The sequence below is a fragment of the Aulonocara stuartgranti genome, assembly GCF_965226115.1.
Source record: "Aulonocara stuartgranti genome assembly, chromosome: 11".
NCBI classification, from domain to species: domain Eukaryota; kingdom Metazoa; phylum Chordata; class Actinopteri; order Cichliformes; family Cichlidae; genus Aulonocara; species Aulonocara stuartgranti.
The window spans coordinates 39443618-39471408 of NC_138947.1; the positions used below are offsets into that span (position 1 = coordinate 39443618).

The following is a 27791-nucleotide window of genomic DNA, read 5'->3' on the forward strand; positions in this document are numbered from 1 at the left end:
TTTCATTTGGTGCTATTTTTACAAGTCGAGTCCACTGCTGCTGCTTTCGTAGTGACAGATCTGTGACAGCCTGTCACTGTGCCCAACCAGTTACCCACTGCAGTGATCAACAACAAAGAGCCGCACCTGAAACGCTGCTGGAAGCAGGAGTGACACCGTGGACTGACAGCACGGAAACAGCAGCCTTAAAAACAAAGGCAGCTTTGTCCAGCAGTGCTTCTGCAAACGCCTCCTCTGTTTGCAGCTCATCTGCAGTCTCATAGCCTGAGGGAGCAGCCTTGCATGCTATCATGGCACTGCATAGCAAGTCCGTTTTCCTGTTTAATTGCTTCTTCATCAGCATTTAAACAGCTGACTGGAGTGTTCGCTGTTTTGCTGTGCCACCTCCAATGTTCAGGAACAAAGGACCAGGATCATATTTGTCTTCAAGCAACATTTATTTTTCAGCAGTGCTGAAACCCGTGGCCTGGGGGGGTTAACCCCTGATGGACGTGACTCACTAACAGTGTCTGTAGTTTCATTTGAACGGAGAGAGCATCAGCCGCAGTACACACAGAGGCACATTTTCACGTCATGCAGTGAAATGAGTATTCGATCACCAAGCAAAACACCACTCGGTGCAACCAGTAGCCTTGTGGGCGAACATAGTGGTGAGATGTTTCCTGTAGCAGGTCATCAGCCCTGCTCACATCTCAGGAGAGCGTTCCTCTACATCCACCTCTGGCACCTTGAAGCTTCAGGTGCCAGAGGTGGATGTAGGCTGGCCGGGATGCTCCCTGACTCTTCCTCAGCTACTTCTTTGTGTCTTGGTCCTTATCATGCTGATGCCACCACAGATCTTCAGGGTTCTGGCTGAAGGTTCGTGTCCAGGATGTCATACGTGGCCCTGTTGTTGCCCCCTCATCCAGTGAAGTCAGCATCAAGCGTCCACCTCTGTGCTTGACTGTGGGGACACTGGGATTTTCTCTTCCCCCAAACATCATCATCTGACCGCAGCGCCTTCCGCCGAGCCCTGACCGTGTGCCTCCTGGATCTGGGGCATCTTGTGAACACTGCAAACCTCCAAACCATTACAGCACACTGTGTTAGTAATGGTGTTTCTGGAGGCTGTGGTAACCTGTAGGTCAGTAAGCAGCTCCTTCTGTGGGGTCAGCTTTGAGCGGACCCATCCATGATTGTTCTCATGAGTGAGGCGGCAGCTGCCATGAGGGCAGACTCTGATGCAGCGCTGCATTACCTGACTGAAACGTTTAGCTTGGTCATCGCCCAAACTGTGACTGTACGCGGGCGGTGCTGTGAGAGGAGCTGATAGCAGTAAGGAACATCAGAGGAAATGCTCTTAACATCACTTACAGGACCCAGTTTTACTGGAAACCAGTCCCAGCTGGGCTGTTTCTCTCGTATTGTTCTAGACGTTGCAGCCAATTAAGTCCTTATTTCGCACGCCTGTCATGTTTCTGCGTGCTTACAGCAGATGGTGGTGAGGGAAGTTTAAAGATTTAAGAACTCTCACAGAGATCTCTGATAACTCCAGCAGAGCCCGATCACTCGTCCTGCTGCTGAACAGCATTGGGTAACATCTCACGTACAGAATCAGAATCAGAATCAGAAAGGGGTTTATTGCCAAATGTTGAGCAGGTTTACAACATTAGGAAATTGCTGCGGTGCTTCAGTGCAAACATGCTGTCATAAATAGCACTTAAATAGACATGAAAAAATAAAAGTAGGGATAAGAATTAAAAGTGCTACGTGGAAAGATATGTGCATGAGATATACATGAGATATATACATGAGAATAAGAATTAAGAGTGCTACGTAGAAAGATATGTGCATGAGTGCAGGTGGTGATCAGTGCAAACATGGAATGATGCAGTGACACAGCGTAGGGTTATGTGTTAGTGGCGGGGACAGTCATACGGTTATTGTTCATGAGTCCAACAGCAGAGGGGAAGAAACTGTTCTTATGGCGAGAGGTTCTGGTGCGAATGGACCGGAGCCTCCTGCCTGAGGGGAGCAGGTCAAACAGACTGTGTCCAGGGTGAGAAGGGTCAGCTGAGATCCGAGCTGCACGCCGCAGTGTCCTGGAGGTGTACAGGTCCTGCAGAGATGGGAGTCTGCAGCCAATCACCTTCTCAGCAGAGCGCACAACACGCTGCAGTCTCTGTTTGTCCCTGATAGTGGCTCCAGCGTACCACACGGTGATGGAGGAGGTGAGGATGGACTCGATGATTGCAGTGTAGAACTGCATCATCGTCCGTGTTGGCAGGTTGAATTTCTTCAGCTGCCTCAGGAAGTACATCCTCTGCTGGGCTTTCTTAATGACGGAGGTGATGGTGGGCTCCCACTTCAGGTCCTGGGTGATGGTGGTACCCAGGAAGCGGAATGAGTCCACAGAGGTGATGGGGGTGTCAGTCAGGATGATGGGGGGGAGTGGGGCTGTGTGCTTCCTGAAGTCCACAATAATCTCCACTGTCTTCTGGGCATTCAGCACCAGGTTGTTGTGGCTGCACCAGGACACCAGACGTTCAACCTCCCTCCTGTAGGCAGACTCGTCCCCGTCCGAGATGAGTCCAATAACGGTGGTGTCATCTGCAAACTTGATTAGCTTGACAGACTGGTGGGTGGAGGTGCAGCAGTTGGTGTACAGGGAGAAGAGCAGAGGAGAAAGAACACAGCCCTGAGGGGAGCCGGTGCTGATGGTCCGGGAGTCCGAGACATTCTTTCCCAGCCTCACGTGCTGCTTCCTGTCCGTCAGGAAGTCAGTGATCCACCGGCAGATGGGATCAGGCACATTCATCTGGGAAAGCTTGCCTCGGAGATGGTCTGGAAGGATGGTGTTGAAGGCAGAGCTGAAGTCCACAAACAGGATCCTGGCGTAGGTTCCTGGGGAGTCCAGATGCTGCAGGATGAAGTGTAGGGCCATGTTGATGGCGTCGTCTACAGACCTGTTGGCTCTGTATGCAAACTGCAGGGGGTCCAGGAGGGGGGCCGTGAGGGTCCTGAGATGGGAGAGAACTAGGCGCTCAAAAGACTTCATGACCACAGATGTCAGAGCCACGGGTCTGTAGTCATTAAGTCCAGTGATCCTAGGTTTCTTGGGGACAGGGATTATGGTGGAGGACTTGAAGCAGGCAGGCACATGACATGCCTGCAGTGAGGAGTTGAAAATGCCAGAAAACACTGGGGCCAGCTCGTTTGCACAGTGTCTGAGGGTGGCAGGAGACACACCGTCTGGGCCGGGAGCTTTCCGAGCATTCAGGTTCTTAAACTGCTTCCTCACATCTGCTTCATGAATATGAAGAGTTGTGGTGGGAGGAGGTGGTGTGAAATCCTCTTTTGTGTGGGGTGAGGGGGCGGGTGTTGCAGGTGAACAGTTTGAAGGTGGTGATGGCTCTATGGAGGGGGGAGAGGTGGGGGAATTAGTGTCCAAAGTGTCTCTATTGTTGGGGTCGTTGGAGGTGTGAAGGCTGCCTGATGGCTCGTCTAAACGGCAGTAAAAGTCGTTGAGGGTGTTGGCTAAGAGCAAGTCATCAGTGGAGTGGGGGGTTTTAGGCTTGTAGTTGGTGATATTCCTAAAACCTTTCCACACAGAGGCCGAGTCATTCTCTGAGATCTGCTGCTGCATCTTCTCAGAGTGCTGATGTTTAGCAATGTCCACTTCTTTAGTGAACCTGTACTTGGCCTCTCTGTAGCAGTCCCTGTCTCCACTTCTGAACGCCTTTCTCTTTTCCAGCCACAGCTTTTTGAGTTTAGGAGTAAACCAGGGTTTGTCATTGTTATAACTCACCCTGGTGCGTGATGGCACAATGCTGTCCTCACAGAAGTGGATATAGGAGGTGACAGTGTCCGTAAACTCGTCCAAGCTGTTAGAAGCAGCCTTCATTGTGTCCCAGTCTGTAGACTCCAAACACGTGCGAAGCTCCTCCACAGCCTCGTTGCTCCACAGTTTTTTAGTCCTCACGACAGGTTTGGAGAGCTTCAGCCTCTGTCTGTACGCGGGGATCAGGTGGATCATGACGTGGTCAGAAAGTCCGAGTGAAGCGCGGGGCACCGCGCGATAGGCCCCGCTGATCGTGCTGTTACAGTGGTCTAATGTCCTCTCCTCTCTGGTCGGGCATTTAATATACTGCTTGTATTTTGGAAGCTCATGGCTCAGATTGGCTTTGTTAAAGTCCCCAAGAGCAATGATGAGAGAGTCCGAGTATGTCCGCTCCATGTGCAGTATCTGCTCCGCGAGTGCGCACTGAGCTGCCTGCGCATCTGCGTCTGGCGGGATGTAAACAGCGGCCAGGATGAATGAAGCAAACTCCCGCGGAGAATAAAACGGTTTGCAGTGAATAAAAAGATATTCCAGAGAGGAAGAGCAGTGCTGAGCAATCACTGTCACATCTGTGCACCAGCCACTATTGATGTAGAAGCAGAGACCTCCACCTTTGGTTTTACCGGAGAGAGAGGCCTGCCGGTCCGCGCGCAGCAGATGGAAGCCCTCCAGCTTGAGCGCGCAGTCTGGGATGTTCTCACTGAGCCACGACTCCGTAAAACACAAGACACAGGAGGAGGCAACGTCTCTGTTCATGCTTCTCATCAGGGCCAGTTCGTCAATCTTATTCCAGAGTGAGCGTACATTAGAAAGGAAGATCCCAGGAAGAGCAGTTCGCAGTCCGCGTCTCCTCAAACGCACGAGTGCGCCGGCTCGCTTCCCTCTCTTTCGGCGTCTCGCTTTCCTGGTCAGAGTCTGCAGTAAATCTGCCGCAGATGCGACAAATATTGGCGTTGTAGTCCTGTAGTTAAGGAGCTCTTCTCTGGTGTACGAGTATCCAGAGGAGTGCCCAGACACAGAGAAAATGCACAAAAACAAAACAAAAGTAACGCACTAAAGCACCAGGGCGACCATCCGCGGCGCCATCTTGGTCTTACAGCATGTGCTGATGAGCACGTCGGGTGGTGAAAGTGTGACAACAGTGAGTATCCCGGTACGACGATGAGGTCACTGCTGACCGTGATGCTGTGCCATGTGACCACAGACACCGTGATAACCACGGAGGCTTTTATGAACGCTGCCTCAGACAGCAAACACGTTTCTATCACTGACACCTTCAACTGTCTGACCAAGTGGATTATTGCTTTACTCATTAGATAGCACTGACTTCATTGGTACATATTTACTGTCTACTCATAGAGTGAAGTATGAAGCAGCTGTAGTACTTCCTGTATTGATCAACAGCTGAGCGATATGGCAAACTGGATAAACTGTGCTTCTTCTCTCTGGAGCTACAGCAGCAGGCAGACAGGTGAAGTGTGGAGGAGTGGAGACGTATCCTCTGCAGCACCAAACATGGCCATCAACGGCCACTAAATCCACAATTAGCCATCATGGCTCAATACAGCAAAGATAGAGCGTGATAGCAGCGGGCTGTGGGAGAGCACATTCACCACTGATCACAAGTGTCATTTGTCACATTTTCACAGTGATATTTGAAATCTCAGCTTTGAAGCTGGAGTGCGCTGCATCCTGTTTCTACCACGTCTAACAAGGCTTCAGCACTGTGCGCTACCACTCAAAGCACCAGGGATGTGCAGAGCTCAGTTGGATTGTCACAAATTTGAAACCCGTTTCACTTACACGTAGGCACTCTTTGAATTTTGGGGTAATTTAGTTTAGCTGTGGTGTAAGCTGATCTCGCCCATGGGCATGAGAGACGGCAGCTTGCTGTCTGTGTACCGACGGAGCTGTGCAGCAGGAGCTGCAGCCAGCGGCAGGCCTAATGGAAGCTGATCAGGAGCTTAGGTCACTGCCATCTCAAATATAGTCATGGCACAGCAGACGTCAGCACTAACTCACCTTAGATCAGAGGCTGGAAGCATGTCTGTAACACACTCTGACACCTCAAAAAGAAGCCTCAGCCACAGCATTTCAATTACCTGCTTCCCTGGGAAAGTGCACAGCCTTACCCTGAAGACTCCACCGCACGCTGTCAGAGAAACCTCGGGAGAGAAGCTTCATGTTTCTGCTTCACTGGTTTTAAAAGAGATGCTCTGATTTATTAATGCATTTATATATTAGTTTGTTTGTTTGGGTTGAAAGGACTGATTGAGCCCAAACCTCCCCGACGTGCCGGACGCCTGCAGATCCCTCAGATTTACATGCACTCAGTTTTCTAACTAAATAATACAAATATATCTCCTTTGTGGCGATAAATAATCAATAATCAGTTGGTCATCTTGTAGACGGACAGCTCCACCTTCTTGAACTGAAGGTAGCCACAGTAGTCCTTGTTGTGCACATGGACCAGTTCTCCAGTGCAGCTTCGCACCCGGACGACTGTCTTCTTCCCTTCTCTGTATTATTGTAGCTACGGACAGTATGAAGCAGCTCGAGGCAACTATACGAATAAAGTTTAATTGAATGAGAAACACTGCACTGTGAAATCTATATCATGTGATTCATACGGCTTTCATATTTAGCAACTGCTCAGTGAGCGGACGGCCCAACACAGCAGAGCCTCTGTTCACACCTGCAGGCCAGTGGACACTTCAAGGATGAGGATGTAACGTCCTGGACAGGGAGGAACGCTGGTTTGAGGGCGGAGCCAAGGAGGGAAAGACCATCTGAATGGGGGAGGGGGCCTGAGGGTCCATCTGTCACCTGTGAATGGTGGAGAAGCATCAAGACGCTCAGTGGGGCCTCGTGTCACATGAGACAGGAGCGCCGCACTCAGAGGGAACAACATATGATGAAGTGTGATTACTCAGAAAAACAATCGTATTTATTTGTAGTGAGCATTTTTCAAAGGAGGCGTGATGACACTGACCCTGGACGAGCACTGACAGACCCACTGATCCCTCAGTGTGTGGTTGTGTCACTGCTGTGTGATGTTGGTGTGGGTGACTCAGGCAGAGAGGGAGTGTGAAGGACGCACAACAGTGTGTTTCCATGAAACAGGTTGTGTTGCTGTGACTTCTGACCACACAGGTAAATGTCCGCACTCAGCTGTGGACGCACAAGTTTGACACACAGGGACGTCCAAACGTGCTGAAAAGCTCCTGTCATGAATAATTTCAGGGTGGGTCGGAGGTTCTGTGAGTCGCCATCTTGACCTGCTTGAAAGAAACCAGGAACATGTTTCAGTGTGTGTGGAGGAAGTGAGAGTGTGTGTGGAGGAAGTGAGAGCGTGTGTGGAGGAAGTGAGAGCGTGTGTGGAGGAAGTGAGAGCGTGTGTGGAGGAAGTGAGAGCGTGTGTGGAAGAAGTGAGAGCGTGTGTGGAGGAAGTGAGAGTGTGTGTGGAGGAAGTGAGAGCGTGTGTGGAGGAAGTGAGAGCGTGTGTGGAGGAAGTGAGAGTGTGTGGAGGAAGTGAGAGCGTGTGTGGAGGAAGTGAGAGTGTGTGGAGGAAGTGAGAGCGTGTGTGGAGGAAGTGAGAGTGTGTGTGGAGGAAGTGAGAGTGTGTGGGGAAGTGAGAGTGTGTGTGGAGGAAGTGAGAGTGTGTGTGGAGGAAGTAAGAGCATGTGTGTGGAGGAAGTGAGAGCGTGTGTGGAGGAAGTGAGAGCGTGTGTGGAGGAAGTGAGAGTGTGTGGAGGAAGTGAGAGTGTGTGTGGAGGACGTGAGAGTGTGTGTGGAGGAAGTGAGAGCGTGTGTGGAGGAAGTGAGAGCGTGTGTGGAGGAAGTGAGAGTGTGTGTGGAGGAAGTGAGAGTGTGTGTGGAGGAAGTGAGAGTGTGTGTGGAGGAAGTGAGAGTGTGTGTGGAGGAAGTGAGAGCGTGTGTGGAGGAAGTGAGAGTGTGTGGAGGAAGTGAGAGCGTGTGTGGAGGAAGTGAGAGTGTGTGTGGAGGAAGTGAGAGTGTGTGTGGAGGAAGTGAGAGTGTGTGGGGAAGTGAGAGTGTGTGTGGAGGAAGTGAGAGTGTGTGTGGAGGAAGTAAGAGCATGTGTATGGAGGAAGTAAGAGCATGTGTGTGGAGGAAGTGAGAGTGTGTGTGGAGGAAGTGAGAGTGTGTGTGGAGGAAGTAAGAGTGTGTGTGGAGGAAGTGAGAGTGTGTGTGGAGGAAGTGAGAGTGTGTGGAGGAAGTGAGAGTGTGTGGGGAGGAAGTAAGAGCATGTGTGTGGAGGAAGTGAGAGTGTGTGGAGGAAGTGAGAGTGTGTGTGGAGGAAGTGAGAGTGTGTGTGGAAGAAGTGAGAGCGTGTGTGGAGGAAGTGAGAGTGTGTGTGGAGGAAGTGAGAGTGTGTGTGGAGGAAGTGAGAGTGTGTGTGGAGGAAGTGAGAGTGTGTGGAGGAAGTAAGAGCATGTGTGTGGAGGAAGTGAGAGCGTGTGTGGAGGAAGTGAGAGTGTGTGGAGGAAGTGAGAGTGTGTGGAGGAAGTGAGAGCGTGTGTGGAGGAAGTGAGAGCGTGTGTGGAGGAAGTGAGAGTGTGTGGAGGAAGTGAGAGCGTGTGGAGGAAGTGAGAGTGTGTGGAGGAAGTGAGAGTGTGTGGAGGAAGTGAGAGCGTGTGTGGAGGAAGTGAGAGCGTGTGTGGAGGAAGTGAGAGCGTGTGTGGAGGAAGTGAGAGCGTGTGCAGGAAGTGAGAGCGCGTGTGGAGGAAGTGAGAGCGTGTGGAGGAAGTGAGAGCGTGTGTGGAGGAAGTGAGAGCGTGTGTGGAGGAAGTGAGAGCGTGTGCAGGAAGTGAGAGCGCGTGTGGAGGAAGTGAGAGTGTCTCAGGAACGTCTGTGATCCGTCTGCAGACCAGTGTGTCAGTCTGTACCACACAGAGCTTTGTGTGGATCATTACAAACAGCTGTTCTGAGATCAGTGTTGTGTGTCTGTGTGTGAGAGCACAATCACAGAGACCAACAGCATCACAGCCTTCCTCTAAGTCTTCCTCAGCTCCCACTTCCACTCTGGTCACAGTGTTTATACAGAGCTTGGTTCTTCCAGCACATCAGAGCGCGTGCATTTACAAAAGCATCATGATGACTGCGTACACACCGAATGGAAGGGTTTGAAAACTGAAACCAGTGTGGCAGTTTTTAAACGTGCACTCTTGTTAATGGCCACACTGGGAAATGCCACTGGCTGTAATACACGTAGAAACACGCCTGCGTGGCCTTACTGCTCACTCAGTGTGTGACCTGAGGAAACCCTTTGTGCTCTCGTCATTGCTTTTATTCATGATGATGTCATTTACAGAGCATGACTGAGGATGTGCGTGACCTCAGATCCTCCGCTTTCAAACGTCGAGATGCTGTCGAGGTTTCACAGCAGGACTCGAACCATTACTCAAAGTCAAAGTGCAGCGTACAGAGAGACGAGCAGCGAGAAAAACAACCTGAGAAATTAAGAGGATCAAGAGAAGTTAATTTAAACTGATGTCTCACTGGGTATCACAGAGATGACATCTGTGTTCAACACAGACGTTACCTCCTCAGTCACTGTGGGTGAGTAACCGTCTCCAGTGTCTCCGGTTCGGGGACATGTCAGACCGCTGTTCTCCAGTATGGAGACGTCTCCTTCTTTCCCTGGGACTCGCCGCCTTCAGGCGACTCTGGTTGTGATTTGGCGCCACATGCAGAATAAGTAACGCACTGAAGCATAATAATAAGATGAGAAGAGACTGAAAAAGAAAAGAGCCGTGTGATTAAAACTGCAGTATTCTGAACGGACCAAGTGAAAGCTGGCAGTAACTTGTGGTACAAATCATCAGTCACCGAGGCTAACCAACAAATGTTTTTGGCTTTGCCTCTGTGACATTTTACCTGCACAGTCAGCCTCCAGCTTGTATCCACAGGGTTTGCATACAAATGCAGACAATCACTGCAATCCAAACACTCGTGGAGTGTGTGAGGCAGACAGCTGCTGGCAGTAATGGGATTTCTCTTTGCCGCGCAGCAGCCTGCTGGGCGCTGACCTCCATTTAGATGCCCAGAGAGAGAGATAAAGCCTTGTGATGAGGACTCCCCCGGTGGCCGGCCGGGTCACAGGGCTGCTGTCAGTCACAGCACACATCTCACTCTGTGTGCATGTGCTGTGAGCTGCAGATGCTGCTGGAGTGTGCAGCAGACCTACAGCCGTGTGCATGTATTACACTCTGCTGTAGTAGGCTGCCAGTGGCTGATTACTGCATGTACTGTACAGGAAATGTTTGATTCCCGACTGCTGCTGCTGTTTTGTGTGAACACTTACAGCTGAGAGTCTGAGACTCGCCTCCACTCCTTCTGAAACTCCTTCTTTGACCGTCTCTTTCAGATCCAGCGCTCCAGGAACAAGCAGATGAAAGAAATGTTTCCTGAAGGTTTTGGCATCCACCACGCTGGCATGCTGCGCTCTGACCGCAGCCTGATGGAGAGCATGTTCTCCAGAGGCCACCTCAAGGTCCTGGTCTGTACCGCCACCTTGGCCTGGGGAGTGAACCTGCCGGCTCACGCTGTCATCATCAAGGTCCTTCATGGATTTAATGTGTTTGTGCCTGCTACCCTGAGGGAGCTCAGAGCGTCCTTTACTTTGCACATTCCATCTAAAGTCAGTAGTTGAGGGCTTTTAATTGGCTCTGTAACTTTAAGTGTCTCACAAATGTGAACGTTATTCCTGTAAAAGCCTCACGTATCTGCAGTCAGCTTGTGAGACCATGCACTGAAGTGTAACGTGGTTTTATTTGTTGTTTTAGTTTCAGAATGCTGAGAGGCTGTAAAGATTCACTCGGTTACTCTGAGCGCTCCCCGCCTGCACTCACACACCTGTCTCTGCTCTGATGCAGGGTACCCAAATTTACGATGCCAAGCGCGGCGCCGTGGTGGATCTGGGCATCCTGGACGTCATGCAGATTTTTGGAAGAGCAGGTCGTCCGCAGTTTGATAAGTATGGTGAGGGAACCATCATCACCACCCACGACAAGCTGAGCCATTACCTGACCCTGCTCACCCAGCAGAACGCCATAGAGAGTCGGTTCCTGGACAGCCTGGCCGATAACCTCAACGCTGAGGTAACGCAGTTTCCTTCTGCTTCACTTTGAGCAAAGTTTAGCTTCCACAGTCCGAACAGGGCAGCGATGACATGCAGACAGGTGCCAGGATAGCACATAGCTAACATTTAACATGGACTCAGGTCATAGTGTTTGAAACAAGCTGTCTTCAAATCTGTGAAGCTGTTTTACATCTTTAAGAAAAGGATTAATAGCACGTGTTGCTGGGCAGAGTAGAGAGGAGCAGCTGTGCTTTCAGGTAGTGTCCATTAGATGGCGACAGAGGTCTGTGAGCCGCTGTTCTCTCTCCTGCTACAGATTGCTCTGGGAACGGTCACCAACGTGGAGGAGGCTGTGAAGTGGCTCAGCTACACCTACCTTTATGTTCGCATGAGGGCCAACCCGCTGGTGTACGGCATCAACCACAAAGCCTCTCAGGTTGGTCCAGATCCCCGGAGGGCGGGGCCGTCCCCGGGGGAGGGCGGGGACGTACACTGGTGTGGAAAAGTGCTTTTTTTATATGTTTGTCTCACTTAAGTGTTTCAGATCATCAAACACATGTAGATATACAGATACACGTAACACAAAGTTTCTAAATGAAGGCGTTCATTTGGTGGGAGCCAAATCCAGACCTACACGGCCCTGTGTGGAAAAGTGCTTCCCCCTAAAGCTGGTCGCTGATTGGACCACAGCAGCCAGAAGGGGCAAAGACAAAACACCCAAATGAGGAATAGAACAATAATAATACTTTTATTTGTGTTACATCAAAGATCAGGGTCCGACACACACCTGCGCACACGTTCAGCTGACGAGCCGAGGGAGGCTGTAACTGTGACGTGTGTGCAGGGGCCTGTCGGTGTGGAGCTTTCTGTGGGGATTGCACTGGCAGCTCATGAAGGGAACTTAAAAACATGTCAGCTTTGGCTGTGCAGCTGCACCGACACGAGGAAGGAGAGAAGAAAGGTCGAGTGTAAAAGTAGAAGGTTGGTTTCTGCAGGGTTTCTTGGAGGACTTCAGAGATCCAGACTTTGCTCAGAAGTGACAGCAAGGTTCTTAGCACATGCTGTATGAAATGTTAGACCAGGTCATAACTGAACTATAAATGAACGTTGTGATTTAAATGTATTGAAAACACAAGAGAAAAACAAAGTTGTTGTGTTACTGACGTCTTTCTCGTGCTGCGGAGCTCAGATGGATCCAGCTTTGGAGCTGTACAGGAAGGATCTGGTGGTGGAGTCGGGCAGGAAGCTGGATAAGGCCAGGATGATCCGCTTCGACGAGCGCACCGGCTACTTCGCCTCCACAGACCTGGGCAGGACTGCGAGCCACTTCTACATCAAATATAACACCATAGAGGTAAACGCCGCACACATGTTCACTCTGTTCACTGCAGAGGTCCATGGAGCATCGCACACACTCAGACACACACACACACTCAGACACACACTCAGACACACACACACACTCAGACACACACTCAGACACACACACAGACTCAGACACACACACTCAGACACACACTCAGACACACACACACAGCAGTGCTGTTGGGTTGGACACACTCGTACTGGGCGGCTGTGTTAGGCCATGCATTTATGCACAGCTAGCACTCATCAGCATTAAACTTCATCCTGCTGGATTATAGATGAGCTGTTTTTCTAGTACATGTGTTTGAGTGCATGCAGGTGAGAACCTGCAGGCTGCAGAGCAGCATGGAGCCATGATAACAGAAAGTGTCACGTTTCGAGCCGCTCTCAGTGCTTCTGTCCAAACACGTTCCAACTATTCAACACACGAGTGCATCACAACCGTTCATAGTGTCCTTCACACAGGCTGCAGCAGCTGGATGAAGCACAGCTGCCAGGAGCTTCTCATCAGCAGTTTACAGTTCCTGTAAGCACAGTACACGCTCTGGTTGATCCAATAATCACCAACGTTTCTCTTTCCTCCACATGTGAAGACGTTCAATGAGCATTTCAACCCTCAGGGAACAGAAGCCGACATCCTCAGCATCGTCTCCAAAGCTGAGGAGTTTGAACAACTCAAGGTGAGCTGTGGCCGTCAGAACGTATGTAGTTATCAAATAGTACAGTTTGTGTTCATCCAATAAAAAGCTCTGTCACAACTGAGCACAGCTCATATAATCCAGCTCGGTGTGTTGCTGTGTGTCGCCAGGTTCGAGAGGAGGAGATGGAGGAGCTGGAGCAGATGCTGTGTAGCTACTGTCAGCTTCCAGCTGCAGGAGGTGTGGAGAACGGCTACGGCAAGGTCAACATCCTGCTGCAGACGTACATCGGCCGAGGAGAAGTGGACAGCTTCTCGCTCATCTCGGACCTGTCCTATGTTGCACAGGTGAGGACAGCAGGGCGAGGTGCTGCAGGCCGAGGTGCTGCAGGGCGCTGGCGTTGCATTCACCCATCTGTTATACGCACACAGTCAGACCCGTGCTGTGGTGTTTGCTGCCACACTAACTCAACGATTTTAAATCACTGTTGATTTTTGGGATTTTAATGGGAACAAAAAGAGGCGGGGCCAAAGGAAGCAGGTGGAAAAATAAAAAACCTGAAGACTGATTGAAAATGAAATGATTAGAATGACATCAGAGGATGTTGGTGCTGATGACTGCACACAAGCCTCGCTCTAAAACTACAGTAGCTCATTTCCTGTTGACATGCGATGGACAGCTGAGCACTGATCATGTGACTTTGACTTGTCCCCCCTGGTCAGTGAGCAAACTGTGTAAAACACTCATGAGTGGTGCTGGGGTGGAGGTTTGACTGCACGAGTCGACGGGGCTGTGAAACTACAAAGAGCGTGCACGTGCCACTCTGCTCGAGAACAACACCTGCATACGTGTCGGTACAAATGATCCCAGTGTTTATTAAAACGACCTTTTCAATTCAGAACTGAAAAGACAAAAACATTTATTATAATATTTGTTATTAAATCAGTAGTTTGACTGTTGACAGGAAGGTGCAGGCCTTCCTGTGTCCACCTGCTCTTAAACACAGGCCCACCACACTGCATGTCCTGTACCACATGGTCACATGACATTATCAGCTGACTACATCACAGCGAGCAACACTACCATGTGACCTCTGGGTGCTGCACGTCTGCTCTTCGTCACACGTGGTGAACGATGCTGAGCGATGTGCCCACCAGCTGCTCCGTGTAGTGTGGAACCTCTGGCTGATGTTTTTCCCGCTGTCGCCCACAGAACGCCGCTCGGATCGTGAGGGCCTTGTTTGAGATCGCTTTGAGGAAGCGCTGGCCGCTTATGACCCGTCGACTGCTCACCCTGTGCAAGGTGATCGACAAGCGGCTGTGGGACTCTGCCCACCCCCTCCGGCAGTTCCCCAACCTGAGCCCCGTCGTGCTGAACCGCTTGGAGGAGAAGAAGCTGACTGTGGACAAACTGAAGGAGATGAGGAAGGATGACATTGGTGAGTGCAGCCCAGTGTTTCTGTGCTGCAGAGGCCTTTCACAGCACTGCTGTGCAACACTGGCATCACCGCACTTTGTTCGACTTTGCCTTGTTTATTGAAACCACAGTAAATCGTGCCGGTGCAGCCGTGTGTCTGTCCTGACGGGATCATACTGTTTTTGTTAACTGCAGCTTTAAAGAAGAGAAAAGTGTTTTGAGTGGAAGAAGCTCAGACTAGTGCTTAATCCAACATAAGCCGAGCTTTTATTTAAGTATTAGCTTTTGCTGATAAACAGAAAGTTCACGCACACTGGTTTTAATAAACACCTTAATGCCAGGTGTACTTTTTCCAGGTCACATGCTGCACCACGTCAACATCGGGTTAACGGTCAAACAGTGTGTCCACCAGATCCCCTCGATCTCAATGGAGGCCACCATCCAGCCAATCACACGCACCGTGCTGCGTGTTCGTCTCATCGTCACGCCTGATTTTCGCTGGAATGACCAGGTACAGACAGATCACGTATCCTTGAGTCAGGATGGTTCGCCGTGCAGCATTTTCCAGAGACGGTCAAATGTTTTACAGCTGACCTGAGTGTGAGGGGCAGATGTCAGGGTTAGACCAACCTTTGATCTGCTGTGACATATTTACAGTTCAAGCCTCCGTCCGTCCTTTCATCCATCGCCTCAGGTGACCCAAAGGAACAGAACGCTAAGCAGGACATTCCAGATTGATTGATTGATCATACTTTATTCATCCCGAGGGAAGTTACCCTCCGACCACACATGCATGACACAAACATCACATGGGGAAGACAGGTCAGAGAGGTGTAACAATGGAAAATGCACCACATGAGGAAAGACGCCCTCTCCCCACTTTCCAGTTCCTCCTGGGGGATCCCACAGTGTCCCCAGGCCAGATGACATGTCCTGGGTCACCGCCCAGTTAGTCCTACCCAGAAAACCTCCAAAGGGACGTGCCAAGGAAACATCCCTGAACCGCATGCAGGTGCTCTACTCCGAGCTCATCGCCCTGTCTGTAAGCCTGAGCCCAGCCGCCCATTACCATAGCAACCTTATTTGTAAGGGACTTTAAAACAACCACAATGGACCAACGTGCTGCACAGCAGAGTAAAGACATCAAGACAGATTCAAATGAAAAAGACAGAAAACAACAAAAATGAAATCAACAGGAGGTGACCAGCCAGAGGAGGCGCCGGTGTCACATGTTAGGAGCTGCAGCAGCAAAGGCTCCTCCCCTCTGAGCTTGTCTGCGGGCAGCGCCGCTTCTAAGACCCAGAGACTGAAAGCAGCCTGGCTGTTCTGAACAATCAGGGACTCGTCCCCACACAGCGCCTCTCACCACGGGACGCTCTGGAATAACAAAGGCTCCAGCCCTCTCCCAAAGTTCCCCCTCCTCAGTTTACATCGTGGCTTCTGCTGTGAACATATCATCCACCCCTTTAATTATGCTTTTAAACACATTATGGTGTCACATACTGATGCATGCATCGGGGCAGTTTGCTCAGAGACGTGCGGACATTAAGGCCGATGGACGCTCCCTCCTACTGAGCACAGAAGAATGAGGAGTCCAGGGAGAGCTGGGCTGTCCATATGTTCGTTCTCCTCCTGTGCTCGGGCTCCAAAACTACTCACAGACATTCATATTTCCACACTGGCCCAAACAAGAGCACCCCACCTACCTTGTTCTCCCAGCCAGGGAATCTCCATCTGTCCCTGAGAGCCAGCCTGTCCCACCTTAGTGGGCAGCAGGGATCATGTGAAGCTTAGTCCAAAGTTTGTCACGCACAGAAAGCTCGTTGCAGGGCTGAATACGAAGATGAATGTTTATGTCCGATTAGCAATGCATGCTGCAATCATGGGAGAGTGGTAATGGAATACCGGCTGGCTTAACCGTGATCCTGCTGCAGAGCCGCGACACATGCACCGACACATGAGCCACTTCCCTGGTGGCGGCCAGGAAACGCACCACGCTGACTCATTATGATACAGGATGACATCATTCTCCAAGCAGCGTTGGCTGTTTGTGGCAAACTGCCTGCTGGTTTGGTGAGTTAGGTTGTAACATCAGCACGGGGCATTCAAATGTTTGTCATGTCCCCAAATTCAAGTGATTCCCCCGAGTGCTGTGTACACGCTCACAGGTGGGCATGAACAGAACCCAGCTCCAGGTCACCTCGGGACTCTAGCAAGGGGGGGGCACAGTGCTTCTGCTTATTGGACTGACTCCATGATGGTGAGATGGGGCTCTGTGGGTCCTCGCCATCTGTTACAGGATCCATGTTCATCTTTGCCAAAGAAAGTTTCATGTGACTTTACAGGGACACAGAGAGCGTATGATGTGTAACGATGTGTAACGACGTGTAAGACATCCTGGGTTTCCCTCTGGCACAGGTCGGGGTGTCCAGCTCCAGGCCTCGAGGGCCCGTGTGCTGCAGGTTTACACGTGTCAGCTGATTTAATGGCCTCCTCAACATGTTCTGAAGTTCTCCAGAGATCAACTAATCGTGTGATTCAGGTGTGCTGACCCAGGGGGAGGTCTAAAACCTGCAGGACCCTGGCCCTCGAGGCCTGGAGTTGCCCACCCCTGGTCTAAGTGGTAGTAGTACCAGACATTCATGGGGGGGTTAAAAACCTGAATTCTCTTTCTGTGCTGTTTCCAAAACTTCAATTAAGTGATAAATGAATGTTTATACTAATTTTCTGCTTCTTCGTTTCAAACTATGGCAGTTGTTGTTAGACTTCTACATGACACCTACACATGTTTCAAGAATGCACAGATGTGGCCAGTGATGCATGTAGACAGACGGACGTGCAGACAGATGCCATTTTTCAAACATAAAAAACAAAAACATCTTTTGCAAAAGAGAGAGAGATTAAAGGCTTTCAAACGAGCTGCACTCAGTGGCTTTTGTAGCTCTTGGGATTTGTGCAGTTTCTCTGGGCCTTGCAGGGCGAACCTGGGTTAATCAGGGAACTAAAATAAGTGTTGGTTCCCTGAAAAGACTGTAATTCAACGCTGTTCTTTGTGTGGTTCAGGTCCATGGATCAGTGGGTGAGCCCTGGTGGTTGTGGGTGGAAGATGCCATGAATGATCACATCTACCACTCTGAGTACTTCCTGCTGCAGAAGAAACAGGTCTGCTGTATGAGTCTCAGCTCAGATGAACACAAAGCACAGAGAATGACGCGTCTGTTCTCCTCAGGTGGTGTCAGGAGAGCCTCAGCACATCGTGTTCACCATTCCCATCTTTGAGCCGTTGCCCTCACAGTACTACATCAGGGCCGTCTCTGACCGATGGCTCGGTGCTGAAGCTGTCTGCATTATCAACTTCCAGGACCTGATCTTACCAGAGCGACACCCCCCACACACTGGTACACACTCAGACACACAGTGCCCCCCACAGGCCTTCATGATGTTACTCTGAGCTCTGTGAAGAAGGTGGACCTGTACTTACAGCCCTTTTAGTAGAAGCTGTATTCACTGATTTTGTTCACATATTTATTGATTGATTTTTGCATTTACACCCACGGATCTGTCTGCAGCACTTTGGTGTTGTTAGGGTCGAAGCGCTGACCTTCAGATTACTGGACTCTACTTCTTGAGCCACACTGGTTATGTCAGATACAGCCTAGAAGGCTATAAGTGTAGTTTGTCCAAATAAGGACACTGACTGGTCAGCTGACCTTCCCATTATTAGACAAACCAGTCAAGGCCATAATAAGCAGAGCTGCAGAGCCGTGTGTCCACTTCAGCCACAGCTGGAGCTTTGGACAGAAAAGCTCTGAGTGCTCTGTCTCTTACTGGAACCAGAGCGCACTGATCATCACGATAAGGTTTGAAAAAGTAAACTGCCCAACATCAGCTGCTGGGGACAAGCCTGCACACTGGGGCCAGGTCACGTTACACTCTGATCAGCATCACAGTTTGGATGCAAAAGTCTCACATTGGTTTCTGTTGTTTCTAATAATCATTGTATCATGTAGCCACCTTTAAACTCTGTTGTCTTGTGACCCTTGTCCCATGATCCTTTGCATGACTTCTTCACTCTCAGAGCTACTAGACCTCCAGCCGTTGCCAGTGACTGCTCTGGGTAACCGAGAGTACGAGAGCCTTTACAAGTTCACTCACTTCAACCCCATCCAGACCCAAATCTTCCACACACTGTACCACACCGACACCAACGTGTTGCTGGGAGCGCCGACGGGCTCTGGAAAAACCATCGCAGCAGAGATGGCCATGTTCCGGGTCTTCAACAAGTATCCGTCCTCCAAGGTAGCGTCCCCGAGTCCCTCTGTAGGCATGTAAGGAACAGAGAACCCTCCGCAGTGCCGTGTACAGCATCAGCTCTTTGCTTTTACAGTCATCGTAGCATCGTTCCATCAAAGCTGTGCAGGCCCTAACACTGCATTTCATCGAGACATGATGTAAATTCAGATGACTACATAAGTATATATGAACTGTGGGTTTGGACATTGGGGATTTTAGGAATAGATCAATTAAAGGAAAAGGATGTGCTGGAAGGTGAAAACAAGCACACCGTTGCAGAACTTTGAGCTCTCTGGTTTTGTTTTCATAATTCTTGCACTTGTTTGAGAGTCAAAACTGAATTGAAGTGAACGTCTGCTCCATTATAAGCAACTGTGTGATGGTCATAGTCTGCACAGCTGGAAGTGTTAGCCTCACTATAGTGGGCTAACTGGTAAACAGTGACGCAGCGGGCTAGTCCATTTTATTGCAACAACACGCGGTCACATGCTGGCTGTACCGTAATGATCACATCGTGTGTTTAAAACGAGATTCATTCAAGAGTTTCCTCTGATTTTAGTTTCAGGCGATGACCTCATCAAGAGGAGGAACAGGGCTCAAAGTGGGAAAAGCCATTACCAGTAATCTGGTAGCTACTCTGAGGAATGTGAACATAGTTCTGGTGTCTGTAGCTTTGTTCTACACGACTCTCGTTACGTCCATAACTTTGACTTGTATTAGCAAATTTAGAGGAAGTCGTCATGAAGAATTTTGCTCTTTAGTTCGATGGTGGTTAGTGTACCCACAGGACAACGCTAACAGAGTCAGCTGTGGCTCCTGGAGGTTCCTCAGCAACGCACCGAGCTGCACTGCTTATAAGGAATCCACTGTTACTTCAACATCAGCTCTGGGGCTTTGATGGTGTGAATGATGCCACGTCCACTTAGTCTGGTTATCTGTTTGCTTTGCAGTCCACCTGCTGTTGTCACTGACTGTGAATGAATGGATGCACAGCACACATACACAGATTTATTCTTTATAAAAGGCAATGAGTCTGCATGTTACTGTTATTTTTGGCCGTTTGATAAAAATGTATTTCAGCCCTGGAGAAAGAAACCCTAATGATGAGTGTAAACGCTCTCTGTGGATCGCCTTACTGTGGTCGTTTCACTCATGTAGTCAACAGGATCCACACCCTTCCTTACCCTGTGACCCCTGGATCCCAGCAGCAGTCAGCACAGGTGGTTTAAACACACGGCAAAGGCAGCTGAGATGCTCCAGCAGAGCAGTCAGTGTAGGGAAACTAGCCGAGCTTGATCGAGTTATTGTTTGCCTGTGTTCTGTGTTTAGGTCGTGTATATTGCCCCTTTGAAGGCCCTGGTGAGGGAGCGCATTGAGGACTGGAAGGTCAGGATTGAAGAGAAACTTGGAAAAAAGTAAGAACAGAGAAACTCTGCATGTAAAGAGGCCTTAAACACATGAAACTAGCTAATGATGACATGGTTTTTAAACTGGTATCAATTAGGCCTTAAACATAATCGAGTTACTCCTGCAGACACACTGTAAATGCTGTTCATATGACACCAACAAACAGTTTCTTCTTGTGCTTGTGAAGCGTGGTGGAGCTGACCGGGGACGTGACTCCAGACATGAGAGCCATAGCAAAAGCTGACCTGATCGTCACCACGCCCGAAAAGTGGGATGGAGTCAGCAGGAGTTGGCAGAATCGAAGCTACGTCCAGAAAGTAGCGATTCTCATTATCGATGAGATCCACCTGCTGGGTAAGAGTCTACAGCACACCTGGGCCCGCTGGTGTGGAGCAGGTCCTACCTGTATGTTCTTCACCACGGCTCAAAAACGCTTTTGCTCCATGTAGCCCATGATGTCCTAAATATAAACATGTGAAGGCCCTGAAACAGGACTCCCTGTTAGCTGTGTTAGCGTTAGCACTGTGTCTGTTTCCAGGTGAGGACAGAGGTCCGGTCCTCGAGGTCATTGTGTCCAGGACCAACTTCATCTCGTCTCACACTTCCAAGAGTGTTCGAGTAGTTGGGCTGTCCACGGCTCTGGCCAACGCTCGAGACCTGGCTGACTGGTTGGGCATCGGACAGGTCGGCACCTGCATTACATCACACTAGGGCTGGGCGATATGGCCTAAAATCTACATCGCGGAATAATCTGAAACATGTGCGCTAACGATATATCATGATATATTCTTTTCTTCTGTATAACGCATTGTACACACTATAAGGCGCACTTAAAATCCTATCATGTTCTCAAATATCGACAGTGCGCCTTATAATCCGGTGCTCCTTATGTATGAATTCTGGTTGTGCTCACTGACCTCGAACCGATTTTATGTGCTACACGGCGCTCAAACATCTGTCAAAAATGTTTTAGTGCGACTTTGCTAAGCTATGAAGCCGCACCGCCTGATGGATTGTTGGAGCATTACTGCTGCTGTAGTCAGGAGCCTCGCGGAGGAATCTGGGTCCTAAACTCCGTCCCCCTCAGGTCCCAAAGTCAAACGAACACTGAGAGTTAAAAACTGTCTAAATTCTTTCATCTTTAATAAAATGATCAGCGTTGCTGCTTTACCAGGTGTAACTATGAAGTTTAACATCCAGGCATCCATGAAAACAGAATCTATTAAATTTAACAGAGTTAGAAGTTAGCAGGAAGTTAGCTCGCTAGTTTCCACCTAAGCATGATATAGCATGTTCTGACTGAGAGATTTCTGAAAAAATTCAAACATACAGCTCTGCTGTCACTTCCAACATAAATGAAGACAGAAAACTAAACAGCAGTGATCTCTAGCAAAACAGCTACGTTAGCCTAACATAAACACAGTGAAGCTGGAGGACGAACACTAACACTTTTACACTTATAAAAGTTAACATGAGGGTTCCTGATGGTTAGAGACAAATGCAATCGCATGGCAGGATGCTGTACACGGACCAAACTTCAGTCAGGAGAACAACTGAGATAATCCATCCACAATACCAGGTTAGTCATTAACCCTTTAAGACCTACCATAGCACCAAGTCCACCAGAGCTTATCTTTATATTCTTACATGCTGTGGAGCCATTTGTGGGAGCATTTCAAGTTGTTATACATCAATACAACCATTATAGTCCAAATTTTAATAATATGTCTGCATTAAGTGCATAGTAATTACATAAATTGCAAAAAAGTGCAATAAACTACAAAAAAATTGAAGATCGTTTTTGTTTTTTTAACATATATTTCTAGTTAGAGAAATTTAAGAGGCTTATCCCTCAAAACTGTAAGTACAAAAAAGTTGCACAAAATAGTTTCCAACCGGGGGAAATTTATTTTGAGTGTCTTCATAGTTTTATTTTTGAGATACACCAATTTTTATATACTGCAGGCAAAACGAAAATAAATATTATAATGCAAATTTGCAAAAAAACAGTCAGAATCTTTACCGGTGGCCAAATTTATATTGTTTCTAACGTATACCGTTTATACCGCCCACCCCTACATCACACACTGCCATCCTTTATATACAGGCTTACCAGCTAAAGTCAGTCAAATATTTTGTAACGTAAAACAGTGTCTGTCTTTGTGAGCGCGCGTGTGTGTGCGTGCGTGCGCGTGTTAGCGCACGTGTGTGTGCGTGTGTCTGCATGCATGTGTGTGTGTGTGTGCGCGTGTTAGAGCGTGTGTGTGTGTGTGTGCGTTAGCGCACGTGTGTGTGCGTGTGTGTGTTAGCGAGCGCGCATGTGCGCGCACGTGTGTGTGTGTGTGAGCGTGCATGTGTGTGTGTGAGCGTGCCTACGTGTGTCAGTTCACGTATAGTTTTGGATGCCCGTCTGCTTGCTCTTTGTTGTTCAGGCAGAAACCATAAATATCCATTCTCTGTTTTCATGTCTGTATCATTGTATCAGTGTGACATATATGATACATAATAACAAGATTGAGCATCAGAGTGATGGAGAGGAAACATTTTACTGTAACACTGATGTCACATTCTCAGCTCTTAACATGCATACAAGGCTCGTTGTGCTCTCGTCCTGAGCCAACTGCGTCCAGGGTCGTAGGACTAAATCTGTGTTCACTAGTTAATATTTGATCATCTATCATAGATTAGAATTCAGATTCTTCTTGTTTTCACATCATAATGAAGTGTTTAGTTTTCTTATTTTTCCCACTCATGTTTTGTCTTTTAATGACTGTTTATGTCACACAGGCAGACAAAGACACACATGTGGCATTGGCTCCACCCAGGGTAATAGTTATTCATGGTAATAGTAACTCAGGGTAATAGTAACTCCGGGTAATAGTTACTCTGCTAGGGGTGGAAACTGTCCCAGTTCAAACAAAGGACAAAGTCCTCATCATGCTCAGTTTGGTGTTGAAGCTGTACCTGTGCACTGCTCGTGCCCTGCAGCTGCTGCTCAATGATGAGCTTCATCAGCAGCCTCCATGTTTGTGCGTAGTCCATCCAGTACTTTGATTTTGTGGTGTGTCATGAACATTAGAGACTAAAAGGAGCTTGCAGCAGTTTAACAAACCTTTATATCAGCCAGTCTTTGTAGTGTGTGTAGATGTGAGTTACACTTTGCACCATCAGAGTCAAACACTGGAGCTTTCCTTTGCTCTGCCTTCAGAGCTGTAGAGGAGACGTGCTGTCTTTGTGTTGTCCATAAATCTGGCTGCTTGGCTGCTGTTGGGACTGAGCTGCTAATCCATTATCCAGGCTTTTAAGACATCTGCACACATGCTGCAGCCCTCAATATAATAACACTGCAAAAAATGCCACACACACTTTCAACATGCTATCACACAGTAAGTTCACTTTGGCCATAGCGCCTTATCACACAGTAAACACAGAGAGCAGCTCTGTGCCTGCATGACAGTGACAGAGTGTTCACATTGCAGACAGACGGGCCTCCTGTTGCCAGCTGCGCACATTAAATCTCTCTTCTTCTCGTCTTTGGTCTAACAGGTGGGTTTGTTTAACTTCCGTCCGTCTGTGCGCCCGGTCCCACTTGAAGTTCACATCCACGGTTTTCCAGGACAGCACTACTGCCCCCGCATGGCCAGCATGAACAAGCCCACCTTCCAAGGTGCAGCTTTGTACACACTGTTTTTGCACGTTAGCACATGTGCACGTGAGATGTTGCTGGCTTTTCATGCAGCATTGTTTGGTAATACTCCTTGACCATGTGCAATATTGAAACTAACTACTGTTTTGGACTCTCCACAGCGATACGCGCTCACTCTCCAGCCAAGCCTGTGCTCATTTTTGTGTCATCACGAAGGCAAACTCGCCTGACCGCCCTGGACCTCATCGCCTACCTGGCTACAGAGGACAACCCCAAACAGTGGCTGCACCAGGATGAGAGAGAGGTTTGCTGACACACAGCAGCTCTTTCATGCACGCTGTGCTCATATGTCATAATAATATTCAAACGTTTTAAAGTCCCTCAAGGTCACCTTACATTAGTACAACAAAATAAAAACAAGAATAAGTAGTGTATATATATTACACACACACACACACACAAACACACACAAACACACACACAGACACACACAGACACACACACACACTTCTGTTTATCCGGGGCTGGGTCGTGGGGGCAGCAGCCCAATCAGAGAAGCCCAGGCCTCCCTCTCCCGCCTCCTGCAGCTGGCCTGGGAACACCCAGGCGTTCCCAGGCCAGGCGCTGGGTGATTGTGGAAAACCACCCAGTTCTACTGCTGACTGCTGCTGAGCTTTATTTCTAAATGTTATGTGTCCTTCTGTCCTTCCATCACAACATCACTGTCACTTCTAGAGACACTGGTCCCACAGCCGTGTTTCACTGCGGGGGCGGCGTTCACCCTCCCTTCTGATGCCAAATATATGATTAATTCATAGATTTGGATTCTTTATTAATGATGTTCACAGTGAATGTATTTAAGTTAGGCCTCCCTTCATGGACACTGAGAACATGTAATGAGCTGAGCACTGTGCCCTTCTGTTACCTGTTTATTTATCTGGATTAACATTACTAATCTAACCTAAATTATAGATGTCGAAGTCATAGATCTGCTTTCCTGGGCCCTGCAGACTCAGTAAATATGCAGTGTCTTATACCATAGGCAGATTTCTGTGTGTATAGCCCTCCTGCCTCAGTGTGTGTGTGTTCCACTGATATATGCCGCTGCCTGCTGCTTCCCTGCACCGGCCTGTGTAACAGCTCAGCTTCCTGCTGTTTGACTGACAGGCTTCTAGTGATGGCTGCTTAACGCTCGCCGGGGGTCACCGCCACGACAAATCCCATCTCTGGCCTGACAGCTCTTTATTCCCTCTGCTGCTGCTCTCAGGGCCTGATGTTTCTCTTCCATTTGATTTCTACAGCCTGAGCGTTATTATCTCATACCCACTGTTTCACTTCAGTTAGTGTATTTGAAATTTAAAATGTAATTTGAATCACTGTTTTTATTCAACGTCATCTTTCTTTCTCCCAAAGCTGGGTTGGAATTGGTTCTTATGTGCATCGTTTCATTTTACTGCTACACAGACACTTCTCAGAATAATGACATATTATCTCATATCTCTCTCTCTCTCTCTCTCTCTCTCTCTCTCTCTCTCTATATATATATATATATATATATATATATATATATATATATATTTCGATACAAAAAAATGTTCATGCCTTTTTAATTTGTCATTTATTAAAATTATAAATATATATTTTAACTCAAAAGTACAGTTTTTAAATTTAACCCTAACCCTTGTGCGTGTTTTTTATTTTGACAGCGAATGCGCACCTGCGGACCACTTATGTGCAGCCCTGGTTATTTAGCTCGTCATATTGCAGCCACAGAAATTCTTTTGTCCATGAAACCATAAAGCTGCACTTTCTTTTTGCCTTATAGTCTGATTTGTCATAACTTATCCTGCTGCTTTTACACGCGCACTCACATAAGCTCAGCGATTCTCTGCACGATCAACCTCTCACATGTTTAAGCTGTGGGAGATTTCACTTGTCATGTTTGCATAGTAAGCTAACGATTAATAAGACGATGTCAGAGGAATTGGTGCACAAATTATCATCACTCACAGATCAGTGCTGTCGCTCTCTATACACAGTTCGCACGATTGCAAAGTGAAAGCAAAAAACAAGCGCAAATTTAAACGCGACTTCAATATGTCACATATTGACAGTGGCTCACCGATGCCAATGACATAATTACCCAGCTACATTTCTGAAAGAATGCAAAAGCATTGACATATATTTTTCCTACAATAGCCCGACGGGCAGGGCAGAGATAGATTTTGGTAGCCCGACTGAAAAAATCGCTAGCTCCGGGACGTCGGGCTAGCGATATTGCAAGCCCTGTATCTGATTGAGGAATCACTCATCTTTGGAAAAGAGAGTTTATTACAGAGAAATGTCTCTTTCCAAAATAAAAGCTATACTATCCGCTTCTTCTGGGCTATATTCTCAGCAGCATATTAAACAGCTGTCTAAATGACTCGGCTAAAGTTTGTAGCATGCTTGCTTTTTTTTGTCTGCTTCCACTTGTCTTTGCACTAGGATGATGTCGGCGTAAATGTGCAGTCATATTCGTCGTGTTCCCACTAGTGCTTTCAGGTTAATCTCGTTGAAATGACCTTAACGCCACAACACGGCAAATCTCCGTTAACAAGCTACCGCCGATCGCTCCGTGCATGGGGCTAGACGGCCAACACGTTAACGAGCTAACTGCGCTAACACACTAGTTCCCACCCATGTAATTGAGCATTGCGTGGCACATCCAACATACTGTTTTACTTTAGTCCATGACTCGCTTACCTTCAGGGTCATACGTCACATGAAAACCAAAATAATTCCAAACGCCAGATCTGAATGAGGGTGGGGGAGGTCCATGTTACAAGGAGAGCTTAACTTCTGTCTCGCTAGCTTGCCCTGCGCTCTTCCTCCTGACTATGCTGTCTGTGTTGAGCGCTCAGTGGATCTGCGCTCGACTGCTCCGCCTAGGCTGCACTGTCGACCCTAGGCGGAGTAGTCGAACGCAGATTCACTGAGCGCTCAACACAGACAGCATAGTCAGAAGGAAAGTTGATAAAATAAATTACAAATGTTGTATTGTTCGATACATATGCGTACCGAACCGAAAGCACTGTATCGAACGGTTCAATATCGATACGAATATCGTTGCACCCCTAGTATATACATATATATACATATGTATGTATATATATATATATATATATATATATATATATATATATATATATATATATATATATATATATAAGGGACCGGTCCCCTCCAACTACCGACCAATAACCTGCCTCAGTACTACATGGAAGCTCCTGTCAGGCATCATATCGGCTAAGATGAACAGGCACATGGGTCAATACATGAGTGGGACACAGAAAGGAATTGGCAAGAATACCAGAGGCGCAAAACACCAGCTACTGGTAGACAGAACAATCAGCCGAGACTGCAAGACCAGACTGACCAACCTGTGCACTGCCTGGATTGATTACAAGAAGGCCTATGACTCAATGCCCCACAGCTGGATACTGGAATGCCTAGAATTGTACAAGATCAATGGGACCCTAAGAGCCTTCATCAGGAACTCAATGGGGATGTGGCGTACAACACTAGAGGCCAACTCCAAGCCCATAGCACAAGTCACCATCAAGTGCGGGATCTACCAAGGAGATGCTCTGTCCCCACTGCTGTTCTGCATAGGCCTGAACCCCCTCAGTGAGATCATTAACAAGACTGGCTACGGATACCGACTACGGAACGGAGCAGTTGTCAGCCACCTCCTGTACATGGATGACATCAAGCTGTATGCCAAGAGTGAACGAGACATCGATTCACTGATCCACACTACCAGGCTATACAGCAATGACATTGGAATGTCGTTCGGACTGGAGAAGTGTAGTCGGATGGTAACAAAGAGAGGGAAGGTAGTCAGAACTGAGGGGATTGAACTACCAGAAGGCAACATTGCAGACATAGAGGACAGTTACAAGTACCTGGGGATCCCGCAGGCAAATGGGAACCATGAAGAGGCCGCTAGAAAAGCTGCAACCACCAAGTACCTGCAGAGGGTCAGGCAAGTCCTGAGGAGTCAGCTGAATGGTAAGAACAAGATCCGGGCCATCAACACGTACGCCCTGCCCGTGATCAGGT

General features: G+C 48.4%; 1 protein-coding gene across 6 annotated transcripts in view; it reads left to right on the plus strand.

The window, feature by feature from the left end:
- Positions 1–27791, plus strand: part of ascc3 (activating signal cointegrator 1 complex subunit 3) — a 141903-nt gene that overhangs the window by 88378 nt on the left and 25734 nt on the right. For all 6 annotated transcript variants that reach the window (XM_082550848.1, XM_082550847.1, XM_082550852.1 and 3 more), the window contains 16 exons: positions 10209–10400; positions 10717–10941; positions 11239–11358; positions 12112–12276; positions 12881–12967; positions 13096–13272; positions 14138–14363; positions 14698–14852; positions 17405–17503; positions 17571–17739; positions 18420–18640; positions 19964–20049; positions 20229–20395; positions 20580–20725; positions 23588–23708; positions 23849–23991. In XM_082550848.1, the coding sequence (XP_082406974.1) occupies positions 10209–10400; positions 10717–10941; positions 11239–11358; positions 12112–12276; positions 12881–12967; positions 13096–13272; positions 14138–14363; positions 14698–14852; positions 17405–17503; positions 17571–17739; positions 18420–18640; positions 19964–20049; positions 20229–20395; positions 20580–20725; positions 23588–23708; positions 23849–23991 (2499 nt within the window). The remainder of the gene's footprint in view (positions 1–10208; positions 10401–10716; positions 10942–11238; positions 11359–12111; positions 12277–12880; positions 12968–13095; positions 13273–14137; positions 14364–14697; positions 14853–17404; positions 17504–17570; positions 17740–18419; positions 18641–19963; positions 20050–20228; positions 20396–20579; positions 20726–23587; positions 23709–23848; positions 23992–27791) is intronic.